This window comes from Hemiscyllium ocellatum, chromosome 33 (genome assembly GCF_020745735.1).
Source record: "Hemiscyllium ocellatum isolate sHemOce1 chromosome 33, sHemOce1.pat.X.cur, whole genome shotgun sequence".
In the NCBI taxonomy this organism is placed as follows: Eukaryota; Metazoa; Chordata; class Chondrichthyes; order Orectolobiformes; family Hemiscylliidae; genus Hemiscyllium; species Hemiscyllium ocellatum.
In genome coordinates, this window is record NC_083433.1 from 17,112,177 (window position 1) to 17,136,388 (window position 24,212).

Genomic DNA, 24,212 nt, shown 5'->3' on the forward strand with positions numbered 1-24,212 from the left:
GTAAAATAAGTTCATGGTTTTTTAGTTCGGTGACCCTTCAGACTTGAAAGCAGTTTGGAAAAGGTATTGATGTTGATGACATGGGAGTTGGAGGACAAAGGAGAGACTGAACAAGTAGGGATAGAATGCAAAGAGAGAAATAAAGATAGGCAAATAAAGGGATTGATGATGGTAAAGTGGGCAAGAAAAAATGCTTGATAAGTGATGATGGCCAACATCTGCTCGCACGTCTTATGATGAACATTGAAGTAACATTAGCTCCATCCAATCTGATGCTGTCACAGTTTTTCATAGAAGCATTGGGTTCTTGCTGACCGCTTGAAGGGATTAGATGTTTTCTGCACAGTTCTTGCAAGTTATGACAAGGAATGCAAACTGTACTACAACAAAACATCTTGAGCACCCAATGTGGAGGATGGGGGGCACATCAGAGGATCTCCTCTTGGGTCTGCTCCTGGGCCTGGCCAAGCTGGCCATTAACAGGTCCAGGCGGTGGACCATGGAGGGGGTCGTTATGGCCGATTGCCTGTCCCTCTTCCACGGTTACATTCGGGCCCAAGTGTCCCTGAAGAAGGAGCACGCAGTATCTACCAATACCCTTGAAGTTTTCAGGGAGAGGTGGGCACTACAGGCGTGGAGTGTTTTATTTCCCCCTTCCAATTCTAATTTACTTTCCTCCCTTTCACTTTTTCATACACTTAGGCATTGCCCTTGATAGGAAAGAAATATAAACTATCTTGATAACTAAGACAAGAAGTTCTTTTTAGACACCATTGCTCTATTCTCTACCACTGATAGTTAGAACCCAGCCAGAGGATAAACAAAGGAAGATTGTTGGCAAGCAAACTTCCTCGACCCCCTTTACCCCAGTCCCAAATAACAGACAAATAACATGGAAACTAAATATTCTAAAAGATTAGACGGGAAACAAATAATACATTTTTTAATCTTTTTCTTTGTAAACTCATACATTGTCACAATTGGAATAAAGAGTCAATTCTGAAGTAATATCCAACTGAAGACTTTTTTTTTCAGAGATGCTGCCAGACCCAATGAGTTTCTCCAGTACTCCCTTTGCAGTTCAGGTTTCCAGCCTCTGCAGTATTTAATCTGTTATTTATATATATTATCATTTTTGATTGGAAAACCTTTGGTGTCCCTGTCATTCAATAAACCAGGCCATTCTAACGCAGTACCTCAAACCCGCCGCTCGGAAAGACGGCGCTGTTGAGGCTGTAAACGGTCTGCCAGGCCTTCAGGGGGCGCTGTGGGATCGCTTTACTTCAGCTCGGGCACCTCTTGGCCTGGCCGTTTCATCCTGAGTCCTCGGCGCGGCTGGTGGAAGGCGGCCGCAGGCTGGAACGGCTCCGGGCAGCCGAGCGATGTCGGCAGCGCTGGTCAGGAGGGGGCTCGAATTGATGAGCCAGGATTTGAGAGGTTTGTCTTCCGAGGGAAGAGTCGCCGGGTTAATGTTAAGCCGCCGTCCATTCGCGCTCGGTCTCACGCGCTCCGTGGATCTGGAGGCAGCGATTCCGACCTCCCGACACCGGATGGAGGGAGGGCGCAATTCTAACCTCCCTGCGCTGGAGGGGGGCAATTCCGACCTCCCGACACCGGATGGAGGGAGGGCGCAATTCTAACCTCCCTGCGCGTGGAGGGGGGCAATTCCGACCTCCCGACACCGGATGGAGGGAGGGCGCAATTCTAACCTCCCTGCGCGTGGAGGGGGGCAATTCCGACCTCCCGACACCAGTGGCGCTCTATGCGGTGTCTTCTGTTAGCTCTGTTTTCTTTCTACACAGATGCTGCCAGACTTGCTGAGTTTCTCCAGCAGTTTCTTCCAGAAATAGGATCGTGCCTGACCTGACATTCCTCACATCCACTTTCCTGCTGCTACAATTACTATATTTAAAAGGCACCTGGATGGGTACAAAGTGTCACAGAGATGTACAGCACAAAGATAGACCCCTGGTCCAACTTGTCCATGCTGACCAGATATGCTAAATTAATATAAAGTCAAAAATCACACAACACCAGGTTATAGTCCAACAGGTTTAATTGGAAGCACACTATCTTTCGGAGTTAGTGTTGTGTGATTTTTAACTTTGTACACCCCAGTCCAACACCGGCATCTCCAAATCATAAATTAATATAGTCTCATTTGCCTGCACTTGGCCAATGTCCCCCTAAATCCTTCCTATTCATGTACCATCCAGATGCCTTTTAAATGTTGTAATTATTTGAGCCTCCATCACTTTGTGTGGTAGTTCATTCCATACAAGCACCACCCTCTGTCTGTAAAAGTAGCCCTTTAGGTCCCTTTTAAATCTTTTCCTTATTATATTAAACCTACGTCCTCTAGTTCTGGACTCCCTCACCCCAAGGAAAAGACCCTGTCTGTTTACCCTATCCATGCCCCTCATGGTTTTATAAACCTTTATAAGGTTACCCCTCTGTCTCCAACGCTCCAGATAAAACAGCCCTAGCTTATTCAGCCTCTCCCTATCGCTCAAACCCTCCAACCCTGGCACCATCCTTAGAATTGTTTTCTGAACTCTTTCAAGATTCACAACATCTGTTAGGAGGGAGACCAGTATTGCATATAAATATTCCAAAAGTGGCCTAACCAAATGCTGTAAGGTAGAAAGGGAGGCAAGAGAGAAGGGGGAATGGCATTTTTGATAAGCTATAACATTACGGCTGTACTTAGGGAGGATATTCCTGGGAATACATCCAGGAAAGTTATTTGGGTGGAAAAATAAGAACGGGACGGTCACCTTATTGGGATTGTACTATAGTCAGAGGGAAATTGAGAAATAAAAGTGTAAGGCGATCTGAGTTATCTGTGTGAATATTAGGGTGGTTATGGTAAAGGATTTTAACATTCCAAATGTAGACTGGGACTGCCATAGTGTTAAGGATTTAGATGGAGAGTAATTTGTTAAGTGTGTACAAGAACATTTTCTGATTCAATATGTGGATGTACTTACTAGGGAAGGTGCAAAATTTGAGTATGTGTTGGTGGAAGAGCACAGCAGGTAAAGCAGCATCAGAGGAGCAGGAAAATTGACGTTTCGGGCCGGAGCCCTTCATCAGGAATGATTCTTGATGAAGGACTCTGGCCCGAAGCATTAATTGTCCTGCTCCTCGGATGCTGCCTGACCTGCTGTGCTTTTCCAGCAACACACTCTCAACTCTGATCTTCAGCATCTGCAAACCTCACTGTCTCCTAAGTTGCAAAACTTGACCTACTCGTGGGAAATAAGGCTGAGGTGTCTGTGGGGGACCAGTTTTGGGCCAGCGACCATAATTCTATTAGTTTTAAAATAGTGATGAAAAAGGATAGACCAGATCTAAAGTTAAAATTGGCTTTCCTCCAATTTAAAATTTTAACAGTATTGAGCAAGAATTTTCAAAAGTTGATTGGGGACGGATGTTTGCAAGTAAGTAACAGCTGGAAAATCTCAAGCCTTCAAAAATAAGATAATGAGAGCCCAGAAACAGTCTATTCCTGTTGGGGTGAAAGGCAAGGCTGGTAGGTGTAGGGAGTGCAGGATGACCCGAGAAATTGAGGTTTTGGTCAAGAAAAAGAAAGAAGCATATGTCAGGTACAGACAGCACAGATTGAGTGAATCCTTAGAAGATTTTAAAGGCAGTAGGAATATACTTACGAGGGAAATCAGGAGGGCAAAAAGGGGACCTGAGACAGCTTTGGCAAATAGGGTTAAGGAGAATTAAAAGGGACTTTAGAAATGTATTAAAGACCAAAGGGTAACTAGGGAGAGAAAAGGACCCCTCAAAGATCAGCAAGGCAGGAACCACAGGAGATAGCGGAGATATTAAATGAGTATTTTGCATCAGTATTTACTGTGGAATAGGAAATGGAAGATACAAAATGGGGGGAAATAGATGGTGACATCTTGAAAAATGTCCATATTACAGAGGGGGAGGTGCTGGATGTCTTGAAATGCATGAATAGAAAAGGGCTAGAGAGATATGGGCCAAATGCTGGCAAATGGACTAGAGTAATTTAGGATATCTGGTCAGCATGGACAAGTTGGATCAAATGGTCTATTTCCATGTTCTATAACCCTATGGCTCAATGACTCTGTAGACTTCACATTCTCCCCAAAGTAATGATACAGAAATGAACACAATGCCTACCAACTGTCCAGTTTTACAGGAGTTTGGTGAGATTGCAGCTGGACTTGTAGATAATTTTGGTCTCATTGTCTAAGGGAGGAACTTCCATGCCTTGGGGGCAGTCCAACAAAGCTTTTTTTGAATTGATTCCTGGCACAATTGGGTCGTTCTGTCACAAGAAATTCAGTGAAATGGGTCTACATTCTTTGATATTTTGAACAAAAAATGGTGATTTTATGTAAATAAATTTTAAAATTCAGAGACTTAACAAGGTGGAGGCTCTTTCCCCTGACTGGATGTTATGGTCTCCAGAGCTAGAACAGGGGGGGTCAACCATTTAGGACTGAGGATCAAACCCACTACAGCAAGTGAATTTGAATTCAATTACCAAAATTTTGAAAGAAAGCTTCTCTCAGTAATGGTAGCCATTAAATTATCATTGATTGGTATCAGTAACAATATCTGGTTCACTAATGACCTTGAAGGAAGGGAATCGTCTGTCCTTACCTGGTCTGGCATGTATGGGACTGCAATGCAGTAGATACTTGACAGGTTGTGACTGCACTTGCCTCTGCAAAACCCAAGAATGACTTGTATCTGGGACACTGATTCTCAAATGTTTTTTGGTGGAAAGAATTCCTTTCAATTGGTCTGGTAATCACAGAACTCCCTTTCTAAATTATCCTTGTGCTGCTCTAACTACCCCTCCATCTGAACTGCCCTCCCTAGCCAATCACGTACTGTGGTTACAAGAGCAGGCCAGAGATTGGGAATCCCACACAAATCAGTCTCCTCCTATTGACCGTTAGGTCAGGAGTGTGATGGAGTGCTCTCCATTTACCTGGATGGGTGCCGCTCCAACAACTCTCAAGAACCTTGATACTATCCAGGACAGAGCAGCCTGCTTGATTGACACCCCATTTCCAATCTTCAATCTTCATTGCCTCTGGTCCCAACACACTGCAGCAGTAATTTGTACCCTGTACCCAACGCACTACAGCAACTCAGAATTGACAGAATTGTTATGGCACTGAAGCAGGCCATTTGGCCCATCATAACTGCGTCATACATTCACTGACTTCCAGACCTTTGATCTCTACAATCTGGAAGGACAAAGGCAGCACATGCATGAGAGCAACACCATCTGCAAGTTCCCTTGCAAGGAACATACAGTCCTGACCTAAACCTATTTCATTGTTCTTGGGTCAAATTCCTGGCACTCCTATCCTAACAGTACTGTGTATGTGTGCCTACAACCCAAGGATTGCTGCAGTTGAAGGAAGTGGCTCATCACTTGCTCAGAGTCTTTTACAGACAGACAAATGCTATCACACTAGACATGTAGTGATCACACTCCACTTTTGTTTCCTGGACTTCCTGGAATATCTCTGCAGATCCCCAGGATCCATAGACCTCAGTTTGAGAGCCATTGATCAGGTACAGAGCAGTACCTCCGGGCTGTGAAATGGAATTTAGAATCCATTATTATTATTATTTGTGGGCGGCACGGTGGCACAGTGGTTAGCACTGCTGCCTCACAGCGCCTGAGACCCGGGTTCATTTCCCGACTCAGGCGACTGACTGTGTGGAGTTTGCACGTTCTCCCCGTGTCTGCGTGGGTTTCCTCCTGGTGCTCCGGTTTCCTCCCACAGTCCAAAGATGTGCAGGTCAGGTGAATTGGCCATGCTAAATTCCCCATAGTGTTAGGTAAGGGGTAAATGTAAGGGTATGGGTGGGTTGCGCTTCGGCGGGTCGGTGTGGACTTGTTGGGCCGAAGGGCCTGTTTCCACACTGTAAGTAATCTAATCTAATCTAAATCTAATCATAACTGTCCATCCCAGGTATGATTTTTCTCTGCCCTGTGAAATTCAAGAGCAACCTTAGCCAACAGTAAAGGAAATACATCTGATCCCAGTGCCACCTTTATTTCTAGATGTTCTTTATCCAGTTTTGTGGCTGGAATTTGATTCTTGTCCTGATGCTGGTAGATGAAGCCAAACTTTGCCGTTGCTGTTTCAGATAAAGGGAGGAGCAGGAAGGCCATTCCCACGCACACGTCTGGTGCTGACCATTTGCACCAAGTTAATGCAAATAAGAAGGGAACAAAAAAGCATTTAAAGAGCTTGCAGGGACAAGGGAAGAACAAGAACAAAGCAACTGTCAAGGGCAAAGTTATTAAATCAGCATTAGGTAAGTCACTCACTTGTGTTGGATTGAGTATCTTTCTCTACAGGTGTGTATGTGCACTTTCAGTTTCTGAGCTGCATCTGCTCAGCATTTGATCGTAAGGAGTACGAGTCGGCCATTTGCCCCCTCCATCCTGAACTTCTCCATTCAATAAGACTATGGCTGACCTCACCTTGCCCTTAGCTCCATTTAATGCCAAGCCCCCTCTGAACCCTTGACTCCTTTATAGATCAAGAATCATTGACTTCCTCAAATGGCTTAAACCCCACTGCTATCTCAGGTAGAGAATGGGTCTAATCTGTATCTGATACTCTGAGTGTGTTCCCATAAGGCCGTGCTTGGAATACTGTACAATTCTCGTTGCCCTGTTATATGAAGAGTATTATTAAATTGGAGAAGGTGCAGAGAAGATTTACAAGGATGTTACAGGGACTGGAGGGCTTGAGTTAGAAGGAGAGTCTGGATAGAGCATAAGACATTTATAGAACTATGAGAAAAGGTGAATAGCAAAGGTCTTTTCCCTAGGCTAGGAGAGTTCAGAATTAGAGGGCATAATTTTAAGGTGAAAGGAGAAATATTTAAAAGGGACCTGAAAGGCAACATTTTCACATAAAGGGTGGTTTGTACGTAGAATGAACTGCCAGGTGCAGGTACCGTTAAACCGTTTGAAAGACATTTGGATAAGTACATCGGTAGGAAAGGATTAGAGGGATATGGCCCAAATACAGGCAAGTAGGGCTAATTTAGTTTAGGAAACTTGGTCAGCATGGACGAGTTGGACCGAAGGGTCTGCCTCCGTGCTGAGTGTCCTGTGCACTTGTATCCATTGCATAGAAATAGGTGGGGGGGCCATTCAGCCCCTCAATCCTATTCTGCCAATCAATTAAATCATGGTATATATTTTTAAAAATAATTTTGGTGAGGTATTCTGATGTTTTCATTCTTTTAATGGTTTAGGGTTTTGGTAGATTGAAAAGGTGAGATGGAATGTCCAGGGTAGTTGAGGACCCTACCAATGTGGACAAATAGAAGGGTAGATTGCTTAGACAGTGAAAGCAAAGGATAATTGAGAAGGATCACTCTTTCTGACCCTAAAGTTTTTTTGTTCTGATATAACAGTCAGTAACTGTCAAATGGACTAATTCAAAATAAATTAATGCCTCAGTTGTAATGCAAGCATCAAGTTTGCACAAGCATGCTACCAGTGATGTTGTATTCAGAGAATCAAACCACCTTAGCAATGGAAGACTGAAAAAGGTCTGGAAGATGAATTATATGGTCACATAGACTGATCATGCCAAGATCTATGGAACAGGTCATGAGCCTGTCTCTAGAAGCTGTAATTGAGTGGCACCTCTTCACATCCAGCGTGTGGTGTGACAAGATACTCACCTGCTCTCACTGCCTGCCACATTCCTTTGGGAAGCATTTACAGACTGCGAATTAACTTGTTCAGCCACATTGCGAACACATCTTCACAAGGCCATCAAATCCTTAACTGGGACTTGAACCCGGAACTTCTGACCCAGAGGTAATAGCGCTGTCCACTGCAACACACTGCTGTTATTTTGCAGACTTTCCATTTAAATTTCTCTACGCTATGAACCGCAAATGCTCCATTCGTCAATGAGTTCTATATTCGAACTGCTTTGCTGTTTAATTCCCTGTTGTATTAGTGACTATTACGTCAGTCACGTTTAAACAGGAATACGTTCTCTACATCTTATGTTTGAAAATTAACTGATCAGTATTCATGGTAGTTACATATCTGTGAGTTAATGTGAGTCTTGTTTGCTTCCACAGAGGAGTATCAGAAGAAAAAGGCTGCAGATCACACAGAGGAAAATCTCCAGTACATGCTCGGTGCCAGGTTCCTGACTGAGAGCAAAGTGACTCAACAAGTGAGTGTTTCTATCACGTCAGTTTCTCACCATCTCCCACGTGTGTCGGAGTTTTGCAGATTGAAGGCCAGCTCAAAAACATCTTGACTTTGTTGATAGCACTGGATTCTGAAGCTGCGTTAGACAAGGCTGAACAAAGAACTGGACCCATAAGAATGTGTCAGTCGCGGTTCAGTGGGTCACACGCTCACCTCAAAGTCTCAGTCTAGAAACTTGCCACAAAATGCAGGCTGAGGGACTGCTGCACAGTCAGAGGTTCAGCCTTTTGGATATGACCTTAAACCAAGGTGCTGTCTGCCTTCTCAGGTGACTGTAAAAGGAAAAAAATCGCAGGGCTGTATTTTGAAGAAAGGTAAGGGAGTTCTACCAGTGCCGATGTTTATCCCTCAACCAATATCATTAGAACAGATGGTCAGCCCTTTCTAAAGGTGGCACGGTGGCTCAGTGGTTAGCACTGCAGTTTCACAGCACCAGGGGCCCAGGTTCAATTCCAACCTCAGGTTACTGTCTGTGTGAAGTTTGCACATTCTCCCCGTGTCTGTGTGGGTTTCCTCTGGGTGCCCTGGTTAACTCCCACAGTTCAAAGATGTGCAGGTTAGGTGAATTGGCCATGCTCAATTGTCCAAAGTCTTCAGGGAAGTGCAGGTTGGTGTATTAGTCTGAGGTAATGTAAAGTAGTAGGTTAGGGGATTGAGTCTGGATAGGATACACGTCGGAGGGTTGGTGTGGACTACTTTGGTGTAATGGCCTGTTTCCACACTGTAGAGATTCTGTGATAAACAAAGGGAGAAAGACTTTCATTTTTTAGTGCTTTTCATCACTAATGCCAGTGAAGTAATTTCTGAAGTGTCCGTCTCTGTTGTAATGACAGGAACATGGCACCCAATTGATGCACAGCCAGATCAGAGAGACAGCAGTGTAACAATAACCAGATCATGCGCCTTTGTGATGTTGAGAGAGGGATAAATATTGGCCGGGACACTGGGGCGAACACGCATAGTCTACACTTTCTGCAGGATCTATGGGAATTTAGCCAAGTGTGGGAGTAATGATATCACATGATGACCTAAATGGCCTCCTTCTCCTGTATTATTCTGTGAATGGTGTTATGGAAATATAAAGCTATTGTCTCCTTCATTTTAACACACAAGCTGACAGAGAAAACTGGTGTGCAAGTCAACTCTAAATATAAAATTCTATTTTTTTTAAAATTCATTTTAGGTCCTGAATTACAGTCAAGGAAGGAAAGCGAAGGATCGTCCAGAGAAAAAGGAAGTGAAGAAGGAAAGGAAGAGCGTATTCACAGAGAGTGATTTCAGAAAGTTTGAGAGAGAGTATTTTGGGGCATCCTAATCTTGACCTTTGGTGAAAAGAGTGGACCAGCAGGCTTTCATTTTTGGGGAGAGATCAGATCACTGCATGACAAATCCTGTAAGCAGTGCCTACCTCAAGTCTTAATCATGAAGATGGTTTTTGGGGACTGATCTGGCACACGTGTGAGAGCAACAGAGACCTAACAAGGACAGAAAATCCAGTTCCTCTCAAGTTTGAGACCTGGCTGTAAAATCTGCCAGGGTCTACTCATCACTTATTTAGTTGTTGAAACCTTGTGTTGTCTTTTTCTGTGTTTCACATCAACATATAAACATTTATGTTAAGTGAAGAGTAAATATTGCATCGTACTAGATTACTTGCACTTATTACTAGAATGCCACTGTCTCCCCAAACCTTCTCCCACTGTGACTCTAGAGATTTGAATATTGTTGCAATCCCTCAGCCGGAAATGTGAGGAGATGGTCTCTGTGAGTGCAGGATCTTGTCAGATAGGGAGCACGGTTGTTCCAACTCAGTTGGAGCTTCTTGCTGCCAAACAGCTCACACCCTCCGCTTGGAGTCTCAGATCACATTTGGGACGCCCTAGTCTAACAAGTACCACCACTTATGTCACCTTTAGCTTCCAGTAACATCACAGTTTTATTCATAGAACAGGAACATTCTGAGATGTTTTGACTCTTTCTCTTTCAGTCCACCACAAGCCATGCCAAAGAGCAGAGCCATCTTGTTGGTTTATCCAGTCAGGCAGACCAGGAATGCTAGATTTCCAGCCTAGTCTTTGCTGACCTTTGGGGTGGCTACCATTCACTGTGGTGCCCTGGTGCTAAAGTTCCAGCTCCTTTGCACTATCCAGAAAAACACATTGGGTAACACCGACATGTGGACATCAAGAATGGATGAAATTGGGCAGAGTTACTACCCCTCTGCATGATATTCACATTCATTGTTCAGGCTCATTCCTGAGGAATGGTAATATGAGTGAGATGGGATGAACATCTTGCCTGATACCTACCACATCCTCCCCCTCCCTATTAAATTTTCAGTGTCTTTAAAACAGCAAGTATGAAGTTCAGAAAGCAACTCCCCATTTTCTCACATATTATGAAGATTGTATCTTCTTCTCATCAATGCCTCATGTAAGATTAAACCTATGGTTAACTTCACCCCTGTTATCCTCTTTAATATAACATAGTATATGCCACTGCTGGCATTGGTTGTCCATCCCTAACTGCCCTTGAATTGAGGGCAGTTAAGAGTCAACCACATTAAGGCCACCTTAATGTTCTGGGGTCATGGGTTCAATTCCCAACATGGCAGCTGGTGGAATTTAAATGCAATGGATGAACAAATCTAGAATATAAAGCTAACCTTAGTATCAGTGACCATAAAACTATAATCAGTTACCATGAAAAGACCATCTAATGCACTAATATTAGTTGGGGAAAGAGACCTGTCCTGGAAACAGCTTATCAAGCCACTCTGTTCAAGGACAATTGGGGATGAACAGTAAATGTTGGCCTGGCCAGTGAGTGTGACATCCCATGAAACAATAAATTAAAAGACTGCCCCTAGCACCTGCCATCACCAGTAAGGTACACTGTATTGTTGCACAACTCAATGAATTCTTGTGATAGAACGTTATCTCTGGCCTCACTGAGTCACAGTATTCTGGGTTCAGGTCCCACCCCCGGACCTGGATGCAAAGATCAAGGCTGACCTTCCAATGCGGTACTGAGAGGATGCTCCACTCATAGAAGTAACTTGCTACAAATGTGATGTACATCTGCCCGATTGGATGAATGTAAAATCACCTGTAACTCCATGTTGAAGAGAAGTTATTCTTGGTTAATTGGTCAATATTTATCACACAATCAATGTCTCAAAAAGAGCAAACAATCTGATTATTATCACCCTGCTGTTTGTGGGAGCTGGCTGTGTGTAGATTGGCTGATGTGTTTCCTGCAATACAACAGTGACTGGAAGAACCTTTGGTGGTTGTCAAATGTGCCTTATAAATGCCAGTCTGTTTTACTACTGGTGAAGCTGGATTTTCTTTAAAATAGATTGAGGTAACATGTTATGGAACTTATTACACACCCACCACTAAATTTGAATTTAACATGGAAATATAACTTCTGACAAATCCGTGATCAGCTTGCATTGTGGATGTATTTCATTTTCCCTGTTGCCTCTCTGGAGTTTCAAGCCCCAGTTTGTAATGGGAGATGCAGGGCCGAGCATGTGTAACAGTGTCTTCTGTAGAGAAGTCAGGATCTAATTATAACATTTAAAAGACATGTGGATGGGTACATAAATAGGAAAGGTTTAGAGGGTTATGGCTGAAAATGTGTTGCTGATGAATTCCTGATGAAGGGCTTATGCCCGAAACGTCGAATTTCCTGTTCCTTGGATGCTGCCTGACCTGCTGCGCTTTAACCAGCAACACATTTTCAGCTCTGATCTCCAGCATCTGCAGACCTCACTTTTTACTTAGAGGGTTATGGACCAAATACTGGCAAATGGAACTAGATTACTTTAGGATATCAGAGGAAAATTGGACAGAAGGTCTGTTTCCGTGCTGTTTATTTCCATAACTCTGACTACAGTCATACTGCCTTCAGTGACTGCAGAAATACAAGAGTTTAGATTAGATTACTTACAGTGTGGAAACAGGCCCTTCGGGCCAACAAGTCCACACCAACCGGCCGAAGCGCAACCCACCCATACCCCTACATTTACCCCTTACCTAGCACTACAGGCAATTTAGCATGGCCAATTCACCTGACCCGCACATCTTTGGACTGTGGGAGGAAACCGGAGCACCCGGAGGAAACACGGGGAGAACGTGCAAACTCCACACAGTCAGTCGCCTGAGGCGGGAATTGAACCCGGGTCTCTAGTACTGTGAGGCAACAGTGCTAACCACTGTGCCACCCATATCATCACAAAAATGAAACCCCACAAAAAAACCCTTCCAATTTATACAACTGCCACTTTGAATATTACTATTGCAGCCCTGTTTTCATCCAGAGCATCAGAAAAAGCGTGTTCAGGAGGGTCTCTTCCCCCTGCCCCCGAACCTCTAACTGAGCTCACCCCCAGATGCTAAAAGACCGTAAATGTAGAATAAAAAGTAAGCCATTCAGCCCATCATGTCTGCTCTTCCTTTCAGTGAGGTTAGTGCATCCAGCAATACTTTTTAAAACCGCTGTTTGCTTTGCAATTCCTGTTGCACTAAATTGACTTTTTACGTTTTTATGCATATGCGTGACTTGATTATAGTGAGGATCTTGTAGTGCAAGAGATCATGAATACAAGCTAGGTAAAATATATTTAAAAAGTTACTAAAAAGAATGTTAGTCTTAGCTCAAAGAAGCTGGGACGGAGGGACTGAAGTCACTCTACAATTGTATAGCGTTAGAGTCCATCTGGAATTGTGAGTGCTTTCAGAGGGGAAGTTCACTGCAGATTCACCAGAGTGCTGCCAGGGTGAACAAGTTAAATTATAATACAACACCAGGTTATAGTCCAACAGGTTTAATTAGAAGCACACAAGCTTTCGGAGCGACGCTCCTTCATCAGGTGACAACCACCATCAGTTGACAACCACCTGATGAAGAAGCGTCGCTCCAAAAGCTAGTGTGCTTCCAATTAAACCTGTTGGATATAACCTGGTGTTTTGTGTGATTCTTAACTTTGTACACCCCAGTCCAACACCGGCATCGCCAAATCATAAATTATAATAAGTTGTGTAGTTTGAGCTTGTGTTCCCTCTAGTCTCGATCAGAGGGTGATCTCAATGAGGTTTATAGCATGGAAAGATTTGTAAATGGTTGTTCGATGTTCTTTTTCTCTGGTGGGAGAAACTGGTGACGTAACCTTAAAATTAGAGCACTTCCAATTAGGATTAATCTGCACAGAGAGGGGAGCGAAAATCTGGAACCAAGACAAGAGAGTGCTGGAGCAGCTCACCAGGTCTAGCAGCTTCTGTTGAGAGAAAAACACAGTTAACATTTTGAGTCCAGTGACCCTTCATCAGAAAAGAAAATCTGGACCTTCCCCCAAAATGGTGGTGTACATGGAATCAGTTAAAAAGTTACAAATGAAAATTGTTGAGTGTGGCTATTCATGGTTACAGGACCAAGGCAGGTGGGTAAGATGCACATCAGTTGCAATCTAATGTAATGGTGGAACAAGCTTGAGGGGCTGAATGATTTACCAGCTGTTCCTGTCAGAGTGGACATATAAATGGACTTGACTACTGGACCTAGAAAGTTGCAAGTGTGTTATTGTGTACTTCAACCTCAAAGGAAAAATTGAATCACTCACGACGGTTCCTGTTTACCTTCTCATTTACAGCAAATTTGACACCCAGACCATCTTGGTGGCTGTGTCCACTGAGGAGCAGCAGGAAAGGAAAAAAAAAGACAAGCAGGAGATGAAATTATTAACTGATCAGATGATGCCTCTTCTTTCTCCTCTCTTGCTGCCCTTCAGGATATTGGCACCATTGGTTTGGTCGTGTTTATTGCTAATCCCTAATTACTCTGTGGAGTTTGTAGGACCTCTTGAACCACAGCTGCACAATATTTTATATAAGGTGCAGAAAGCCTTAAAAAAAAGCACACAACAAGATTATGTGATAATGACTAGGCTATTAGAAATGGATGTGTAGACATAAAGTGCCACATGGTGGCTCAGTGGTTAGCACTGCTGCCCCACAGCACCAGGGTTCGATTCCAGCCTCGGGCAACCGTCTGTGTGGAGTTTGTACATTCTCCCCGTGTCAGTGTGCGTTGCCTTTGGGTGCTCTAGTTTCCTCCCACAATCCAAAGAAGTACAAGTTAGGTGAATTGGCCATGCTAAATTGCTCCAGTGTGTTCAGGGATGTATAGGTTGGGTGCATCAGTCAGAGGAAATGTAGAGTAATAGGGTAGGGGATTGGGTTTGGGTGGGATGCTCTTCGGAAGGTCGGCTGGACTGGTTGGGCCAAATGGTCTGTTTCCACACTGTGGGGACTTTATGATTAATTGAATGATAGGAAAGTAGGATGTTGCCAGAACTAGAAGGTTTGAGTTATAAGGATAGACTGGGACTTTCTTAACTGGAGCGTAGGATGTTGAGGGGTTGAGATTTCATATAGAGGTTTATGAAATCACAAGTAGCATAGATAAGGTTGATAGCAAAGAGCCTTTCTCTAGGGTAGGGTAGTTCAAAAGTAGAGGGTATATTTTTAAGATAAGAAAGATTTAAAATGGACCTGAGGGGCAACTTTTTCCCAGAGGGTGGTTCTTGTGTGGAATGAACTGCCAGAGGAAGGTGGTAAATGCAGGTAACAGTTGCAACACTTAAAAGACATTTGGGCAGGTACATGAATAGGAAAGGTTTAGAAGAATATAGGTCAAATCCAGGCAAGTGCAATTAGTTTGGGAAACTTGGTTGGCATGAACGAGTTGAACCGATGGGTGTGTTTCCATGTTGTATGACTCAACCAGGGAGAACTCCCCTGCTTTTTACCTAGGGGTATTTTACACCCAGCTGAGAGAAAAGGCAGGGCCTCAGCTAATGTTAGGCCCAAAAGACAACACTGTTGACAGTGATGCACTTCCTCAGTACTGCACAAACAGCCCAGACTTTGTGTTCAAGTGGAGAGGCATTGACACGGTAGTAATATGCCACTGAGCTAGTCACCAGGCTAATGTTTGAATCTTATCTTGGCAGATAGTGATGAATTTAAATGCAATAAAATTCTGATCTGATAGTGACTGTATAACCATTAACAGAACATCCTTTAGCCAAGGAAATCTGCCATCTTGACAAAATCTAGCCAACTTATGACTCCAGATCTAAAGCAATAAGGTTGATTCTCAGCTGGACAATTAGCATTAGAGTCATAGAGATGTACAGCACAGAAACAGACCCTTCGGTCCAACTCGTCCATGATGACCAGATATCCTAAATTAATCTAATCCCATTTGCCATCATTTGGCCCATATTGTCGAAACCCTTCCTATTTCACACACACATGAGCAATAAATGCTGGCCTAGTCAGTGTTGCTCACATCCCATGAAGGAATAAAATCTCAAATTGTGTTTGAATCAAATAACCTTCGGTCTGGGAGAGGCGACACATCAACTTGTGGAATCTTCAGTATTAACTTCCAATGACTCTTTTTGAATCAGCAGATGGGGCACTAGTTTCCAAACAATTCTGCCAGGCATCCATTCAGCGCTAGAATTGTAAAGAATCCTAGAAATACACAGACCAGAATTGCCAAGTAGTTTATAGCAAGATTTATGAAACTATAAGACCAAAGAGCAGACGTAGGCCATTCAGCCCATCGTGTCTGCTCCAGTCATGGCTGATCTGATGATCCTCAACTCTACTTTCTTACATTTTCCCCATAACTCTTGACTAAAAATGTCTATCTCAGCCTTAAATATATTTAATGAACCAACCTCAAAGTTCTCCATGGTAAAGAATTCCACATATTCACAACTCTGTAAGAAATTCCTTCTCATTTCAGTTATGCCCTCGACTCTCCCACAATGGGAAACAGTGTGTCTCCTTGTTAAGTCCCTAAAGATCTTTTGTGTTTCAGAGAGTCATACTGCACAGAAACAGACTCTTCAGTCCAACTAGTCCATGCCGACCTTAATCCCAAACTAAACTAGTCCCACCTGCCTGCTCTTAACCCATTTCCTTCTGAACATTTCTTATCCATGCACCTATCCAAATGTCTTTTAAATGTTGTAACTGTATCTGCATCCATCACTTCCTCTGGCAGTTCATTCCAGATGTGATCTACACTCAGTGTGGAAAAATTGCCCCTCATGCCTTTTTTAAATCTTTGTCCTATCACCTTAAAAATATGTCCCTAGTCTTGAAATCCCCCATTCTAGGGCAAAGACACCTGTTATTCACCCTATCTACACTCCTCATGATTTTATAAATCTCTATTAGATCACCTCTCAACCTCCTATGGTCCAGTGAAAAAGGTCCAAACCTCTCCTTATAACTCAAACCTTCCATTCCTGGCAACATCCTGGTAAATCTTTTCTGAATCCTTTCCAGCTTAATAATATCCTTCCTATAACAGGCTGACTCGAACTGGACACGTACTCCCGAAGAGGCCTCATCAACATCCTGTACAACCTCAACATGACGTCCCAACTCCTATACTCAAAGGTCTGTGCAATGAAAGCGACATTGATGCAAACTTCAAGAATTATGTACCTGAGCCTCTAGATCTCTCTGCTCTGCAAAACTACCCAAGGTCCTTCTTTCAATTGTGTAAGTCCTGCCCTTGTTTATTTTACCAAAATGCAATACCTCACATTTTCCAAATTAAGCTCCATCTGTTACTCCTCGGCCTATTGGCCCAGTTGATCAAGATCTCTTTCTAATCTTAAATAACCTTCTTCACTGCCCATTATACCACCAATTCTCATGTCATCCACAAACTTACTAACCATGCCTTCTATATTCTCATTTAATTAAGTTGTATCAAGAACTAAGATCACCTTTAATTCTTCAATATTCCAGCAAGTGCAGGCTCCAAAGTGATCAAACTCTCCCCAGAGAACAGTTCTGCCATACCTGATATAAGTCTAGTGACCCTTCTCTGGGATGCACCATATGCCAGTATATCTTTTCTTAGATAAGCTGCACCCAGTATTCCAGTTGTGGTCTGACTAGTGCATGGCATAGTTGTGGCAAAACCTTTCCACTTTTATATTTGTCAGGGGGCGTTCAAAAACGTTGAAGGGTTTTGATAAGGAGAAGGGCAGAAGGTGGCACGAAAACAGATGTACGCAGTGAGTACTTGTGATCTGGAATGTGCTGCCTGAGAGGAAGCAGAGTAAACAGTAACTTTCACAAGGGAAAATGTGTGCTGTTGGACTCAATAGATGGCTCTTCCAACAAGCTTGCACAACTGATCCATGTGGCTAGCCTCTCTGCTGTGTTATTCTAACCAATCAGATAACTTGTCAGCTTTAGACCTGTGAGTGTTTTGCGATGCATGTCCAATTATTACACCTGGCTGCCAGTAGGGAGCAGTATCATTCTGTTTGTTGGTGCAAAGACCTGCCTACATCTCACCATGTGTGGCAGCCATTTTACAGGCTTCTCCAGAACTGGGGGGAGCTTGATCGCCAACAAAAACAGAGATTGCTGGGAAAACTCAGCAGGTCTATGGAGAGAAATCAGAGTTAACTTTCCTCAGATGCTTCCAGCGCTGCTGAGCTTTTCCAGCAATCTCTATTTTTGTTTCTGATTTATAGCATCCCTGGTTCTTTCGATTTTTACTTAGGCTTGATCACTAACTTTGCTTTAAAATTTCCTTATCACTGATGGTCACCCGACTGCCGCGTTGCAACCCAGCCTCTTTTATGTATTTAGATCACACAGCCATTCCCTAACCTTCCCTTCTCACAACTCCTCTGGGCTTGTCAGTCGTCCGGCATTTCCCAGAGTTTTGACGGTGTAAAACTAATCTGCAGACTGCTGCTGTAAGAAATCGAGGCATCAAACCATAGGGACATTTAAACATTACACAAAGTGCGTTTTTAATGTTGCATTTATCATCAATGCTGCTACTAGGTGGTTCAGTAACTGCACACTCAGGGAAACAATGGTTTGCATTGCGATATCAGGAACAAAGATGGTATTGGGACTGCAGTTTGGAACAGACATCTGAAGCAATATGCAGAAGTAGAGATAGCCCCCCCGGCCTGCGTATAGTAATAGGGACAGTGCAAGTATAATCCTAGGAGCACTACCAGTCAACCAGTGACAGCATGTTCCAGAGAAATATTGCTGCTTGCTTTTAGTGTTTCAGAGCTGCCTTGCTTGTTTCCTATTAGAAGGTTGACAGTGCCTTGTGACTTAAGTGGATGCCCTCTGACCTTCCCGTACAAATTTTCATATACGGTGTATCTCACCCTCCTCAAATAACTTTGATAAGATACCAAATCTTTAGCCAGCGCCGATTAAATTGGAATTCGCATGTACAGGTCTATTTAACAATGTATCTGTGTCTCCATTTGTGATGCATCATGGTCTCACTTATGCAGGTGGCAGCCATCTTTGTGGCCACCTTGTCATTGGGAACACATACTGCAAGTCAGAATAGCCATGATCCTATTGAATCATGGGCCAGACTCAAGGGGCTGAATGGCCTCCTCCACCTACATTCTTTCCTTTATTATTTAGGGGATGGTAATGCCAAGTGGCATAATTGCTCATTTGCTAATCCAGGAACCCAGATAATGTTCCTGGTACCCAGGTTCAATTCCTGCCATGGCAGATGATAGAATTTAAGTTCAATTTTTAAGATGTGGTTGCTGGAGGCTAGTCATCTCAGCTCCAGGACATCTTCACAGGAATTCCTCTAGATAATGCCCAAGGCCCAACCATCTTCAGCTCCTTCATCAACCTTCCCTCCATCATAAGGTCAGAAATGGGGATGTTCACCAATGGTTATACAATGTTCAGCACCATTAGCTACTCCTCAGATACCAAAGCAACCCATGTTCAAATGTATCAAGACCTGGACAACATCCAGACTTGGGCTGACAAGTGGCAAATAATCTTTGTGCCACACAAAAGCCAGGCAATGATTGTCTTCAATACAAGACAATCTTACAAATTCTTGACATTCAATGTTGATACTATCACTGAATCTCTCACAATCAACATCCTGAGGGGGGCGGGGGGGGGGGGGGGGGGGGGGGGGGGGAGGTTTCCATTGACCAGTAATTCACTGGACTTGCCAAATAAATTTGGAACCAAAACAGCAGGTCAGAGGATAGGAATACTGCAGCAAGTATCTCACCTCCTGACTCCCTAAAGCCTGTAAACCATCTACAAAGCACAAGTCAGGAGTGTGATGGAATACTCCCCATTTGATTTCCATCCTATAAGGATTCGGTGAATCTATGATTTCTTCAGGCATAAGGAATAAGAAGATTATGCAGAAGCACTAATGGCTGGATGCTTGTTCAAATTTAAAACAACATCAAGCTTCATTTATGTAGGACCTTTAACAAGATGCAACATCTCTAGTTATTTCACAGCAATGACATCAAACTAGATCCAGTCATGGAAGGAGATGGCCAAATGCTTGGTTAGGTGAGGAGGAAGGAGTTGTAACAATTTGAGGTGTTTAGGGAGGAATTACAGAACTTGGGGCCTCAGTAGCTGAAAGTCTGGTGCCAACAGAGGAGTGATTAAAACTGGGCTTGTGCCAGAGACCAGAATTGGAGAAATATAGAAACCTCAGAGGTTTGCAGGGACTAATAGGCCATAGAGGTGGGGGAAGACAGTGCAAGGTCATAGATTGGTTTGAATACAAGGATGAGAATATTAGTTAAGTGGGAACCAGTGAAGGTCAACAAGCATATGAGTGAGGGAAAATAAAGGACAACACTGTCCTGATGTTAGCAATGTTCAGGTGTGAACAGAATGGTTGCATTTAAGATAATTACAGCCTTAGAGAAAATCAGACCAATTAGTTTCAACTATTGAAATTCTAAGTGCGCACAATAGCATGTGATATAAGACACATTTCTTGCAGTGGGCTGGGGCTGATCTTGATTGTTGATGAAATAAACTACCCTTTTCTGTAACCAGGCAACTGAAAGACTTGAGTAATATTTAACTCCTTAAAGGACTGTTCAACAAGGTCTGTTTAATGATGCGGTGAATTCATGTAATGAGTAACTGAACCATAAAAACCAGAAAAGTTACTGGCCTGCTCTCTCTGCATAGAGTCTGCTTCATTATCTAAGGAGTTGCACATCAAACTGAACGCTGTGCAATCATTTGTGAACATCCACACTCCAGATCATATGCTGAAGCAATGGCTGCATGATGGTTCAGTGCTTAGTACTGATGCCTCACAGCACAACGACCCAGGGATAGCCTCCTTGAGCAACATTTGAGTGTAGGAGGTTGGGGGTGGCCTAATAGAGGTTTATAAAATCATGAGGAGTGTAGATGAGGTTAGAGCAAAAGTCTTTTTCCAAAAGTAGGGGAGTTCAAAACTCGAGGGTATATTTCTAAGGTGAAAGGGGCAACTTTTATACACAGAGTGTGGTTGGTATATGGAATGAACTGCCAGAGGAAGTGGTAGATGCAGGCACAGTTACAACATTTAAAAGACATTTAGACAGGGACACGGATAGGAAAGGTTTAAAGGGATATGGATCAAACAGAGACAAATGGGACTTATCTAGTTTGAGAAACCTGATTGACATGGACAAGTTGGACCGAAGGATCTGTATGACTCGATGACTTGATGACTGACTGGAGTTCGTATGTTCTCCCTGTGTCAGTGTGGGTTTCCTCCAGGTGCTCAGTTTCCTCCCACAGTTCAAAGCTGTGCAGGTTAGGTCAATTGGCCATGCTAAATATAAGGATAGGGTGGATCTGAGTGGGATGCTCTTTGGAGGGTTGGTGTAGATCCAGTGGGCCGAATGGCCTCTTTCCACACTGTAGGGTTTCTATGAACTGATAGTGTAATTGGGCCTGGATATGATCCATTCTGTCAGGTGTAATTCATGCCAGCAGGGAGTTTTCACCTTGATCCACACTGAACAATATTGTACTCACAGTCGTTGATGCCACATTCCATTTAAACCCTGCAGTGTTTGAATTAATTGTTTAGTGGAAGCACTTTCCCCACTCGACAATACCCTGCTGCTACTAAGTACTTCAGCTCATTGGTAAAGAATGCTCGATATTTGTCCAGACAACATGAGGCAACTGAAAAGCAATGGAAGAACAGTGCTATGGTGCCAGGGAATGATTAAATCACTCATAAATTCTTGGCTTCATTAAGGCAGTTGTTAAAGTTACCCACTGCAATACATCCTATCATCCTCCTCGTTATTTTTTTCATTAATTCCCTGTTCCAAACCTTTCCTCTCAGTGGGTACGTCACTGCAGTAGTAATTCAGAGACCTGGAAAAATAAACCACACATCATGATTTCAAAGCAGCTATGGAACTGAAGTTCAGTTAATCAGATAAATCTGGAAGTAATAGTTGATCTTAGTATATACTTTGAAGCATCTAGATTGCCATAAAAATCCATGGTCCCACTGTCCTTCAGGAAAGGAGTTCTGCCATCCTTACCCCTTCTAGTCCATTTGTAAATCCAGATTCACAGCCCAATCAACTGCTTTCTGGAGCAGCCTGGCAAATCACCCAGTTGTCTCAAGTGTAATTAGAAATGGGCAATAAAAGCTGGTAGTGCCACTACAGTCACTACAGTCTTACCATGAAACATTTTCTGGAGTACTGTGTCCAGTTCAGGTCACCCAGTTATAAGAATTAGAATTAGGAGGATTAGTATTGTTCTCATGTGTACTCAAGTACATGAAAAGTTTACAGTATCGCCCCATATGGCACCATCTTAGGTATAAAGTACCTACTATAAATCTTCGATACAAAATATAGAAATAAAGGGAAAAAAATAAGTTATATTACTTACAGTGTAAGTTAGAAAAATGGGAATAAAGTTTGAACAAAGGTAAGCATTACAGTTTTTCCGTAAAGGGCCTGCAGTGGATCAGCAAGGGGAGCTTCCCCACGTGGCTGGCCCAGACTCACAAACTGTTGACCGCCCACCCTGGTCCCCAGTCCAACAACCAGCCCATTCCAATCGGGCCTGCAGCCCACTGACCATTCCCTGCATCACTCGGGCCTCCAACCCAATGGCCATTCCCTGCATCACTCGGGCCTCCAGCCCATTGGCCATTCCCTGCATCACTCTGGCCTCCAGCCCATTGACCATCCTGTTCCACTCAGGCCTCCAGCCCACTGACCATTCCCTGCATCGCTCGCAACTACAGCCCATTGGCAATTCCTGCATCGCTTGGACCTCCAGCCCACTGACCGTCCTGTTCCACTCAGGTCTCCGGCCCGCTAACCATCCTGTTCCACTCAGGCCTGTGGTCCACTGACTGTCCTGTTCCACTCAAGCGTCCAGCCCGCTGACTATCCTGTTTCACTCAGGCCTGCAGCCAACTGACCATCCTGTTCCACTCAGGCCTCCAGCCCGCTGACTGTCCTGTTCCACTCAGGCCTGCAGCTCGCTGACCATCCTGTTCTACTCAGGCCTCCAGCCCGCTGACCGTCCTGTTCCACTCAGGCCTCCAGACCGCTGACCGTCCTGTTCCACTTAGACCTCCAGCCCACTGACCATCCTGTTCCACTCAGGCCTCCAGCCCACTGACCGTCCTGTTCCACTCAGGCCTCCAGCCTGCTGACTGTCCTGTTCCACTCTGGCTGCTGCCTATTCCTGCTCTGCCCAGGGCTCACTGACCATCCTCATTCTGCACAAGCCTCCAGCCCATTCTACCTCAGGACAGAACCCCAAAAAGGGAAAAGGGGATACAAGAGAAGAAATTGGGAGGTTCAGTAGAGATTACTTAGGAAATTACCAGGAATGGAAGGTTTGACTTTTTTTTTAAGATTAGATTCCCTACAGTGTGGAAATGTGCCATTTGGCCCAACAAGTCCACACTGACCCTCTGAAGAGTAACCCACTCTCCTCCCATCCCCAGCCCTAGCCCTATATTTACCCCTGACTAATGCACCTAACTCTTTGGGCAATTTAGAATGACCAATTCATTTGGACATCTTTGGACTCTGGGAGGAAATCAGAGCACCCGGAGAAAACCCACACAGACACGGGGAGAATGTGCAAACTCCACACAGACAGTTACCTGAAGCAGGAATCGAACCCTGATCCCTGGTCCTATGTGGCAGCAGTGCTAACCACTGAGCCACCTTGCCAACTTAGAAGGAGAGGTTGGATAAGCTGGGACTTTGTTCACTGGAGCGTTGGAGAGGTGACCTTATGGAAGTTTATAAAATTATAAGGAGTATAGATAGGGTGAATGATAGGTGTCTTTTCCCTAGGGTGGGGCTTTCAAGTCTTGGGGGCATACTTTTAAGATGAGAGGTGAGAGATTTAAAAAGACATGAGGGGCAATTTTCCTTACAGAGAGTTGTTTGTCTGTGGAATGAACTTTCAGGTAAAGTGGTGGATGTGGGTACAGTTACACCATTAAAAAGACATTTGCATAAGTACATGGATAGGAAAGATTTGGAGGCATGTGCACTAGTTTCGTTTGGGATTATGGTCAGCATTTATTTTAAAATGTCATCCAAATGACAGAACCCCTGACAAAAGTGCACTCCCTCAATACCACACAAAAGCATCAGCCTAGATTTTTGAGTTCAGGTTTCAGAGAGGGTCATGAATTAGGAAGCTTTGGCTCAGAGGCAAGAGGTCTACTGACTGTGTCTAACACAGAGCTGCCCTGTCCTAGCTTCACTTGAATCCCCACACGCACCCATAAGCCACCAGAAAGCAATGAGATCAGGAACCTCAGTAGACATTGGAGATTAGATATCACCTGCAGCAACAGTAAGGAGAGTTGTATAACAAATGTCAGCCTCCCCTTGAGTCCCTCTGAGATAAACCTAGAATGAAAGATTAATTAAAGATCACATGCGCAAAGGCATGCAGTTTGACTTGCAATTATCATAGAAAACCTATCTTTGGTGTTCATCAATTGCCTTTTCAGGGGGCAGGTAAGAGGCAACTGCATCACTGTGGTTCTGGAGTCC

At 43.8% G+C, this 24,212-nt stretch overlaps 1 protein-coding gene across 1 annotated transcript; it reads left to right on the forward strand.

The window, feature by feature from the left end:
- Window positions 1-1,305: 1,305 nt before the first annotated feature.
- rps19bp1 (ribosomal protein S19 binding protein 1) lies at window positions 1,306-11,597 on the forward strand. The gene is made up of 4 exons (XM_060849309.1): window positions 1,306-1,437; window positions 6,163-6,333; window positions 8,134-8,231; window positions 9,453-11,597. The coding sequence occupies exons 1-4, from the start codon at window positions 1,383-1,385 to the stop codon at window positions 9,582-9,584; spliced, it is 456 nt and encodes a 151-aa protein (XP_060705292.1). The 5' UTR covers window positions 1,306-1,382; the 3' UTR covers window positions 9,585-11,597.
- Window positions 11,598-24,212: the final 12,615 nt, after the last annotated feature.

Bases quoted from the DNA above. Each gene is read 5' to 3' on its own strand.
- rps19bp1 (XM_060849309.1), top strand. From the start codon at position 1,383: ATGTCGGCAGCGCTGGTCAGGAGGGGGCTCGAATTGATGAGCCAGGAT. The intron at 6,334-8,133 runs GTAAGTCACTCA...TTGCTTCCACAG, and splicing joins AGTTATTAAATCAGCATTAG to AGGAGTATCAGAAGAAAAAG. The intron at 8,232-9,452 runs GTGAGTGTTTCT...AATTCATTTTAG, and splicing joins AGAGCAAAGTGACTCAACAA to GTCCTGAATTACAGTCAAGG.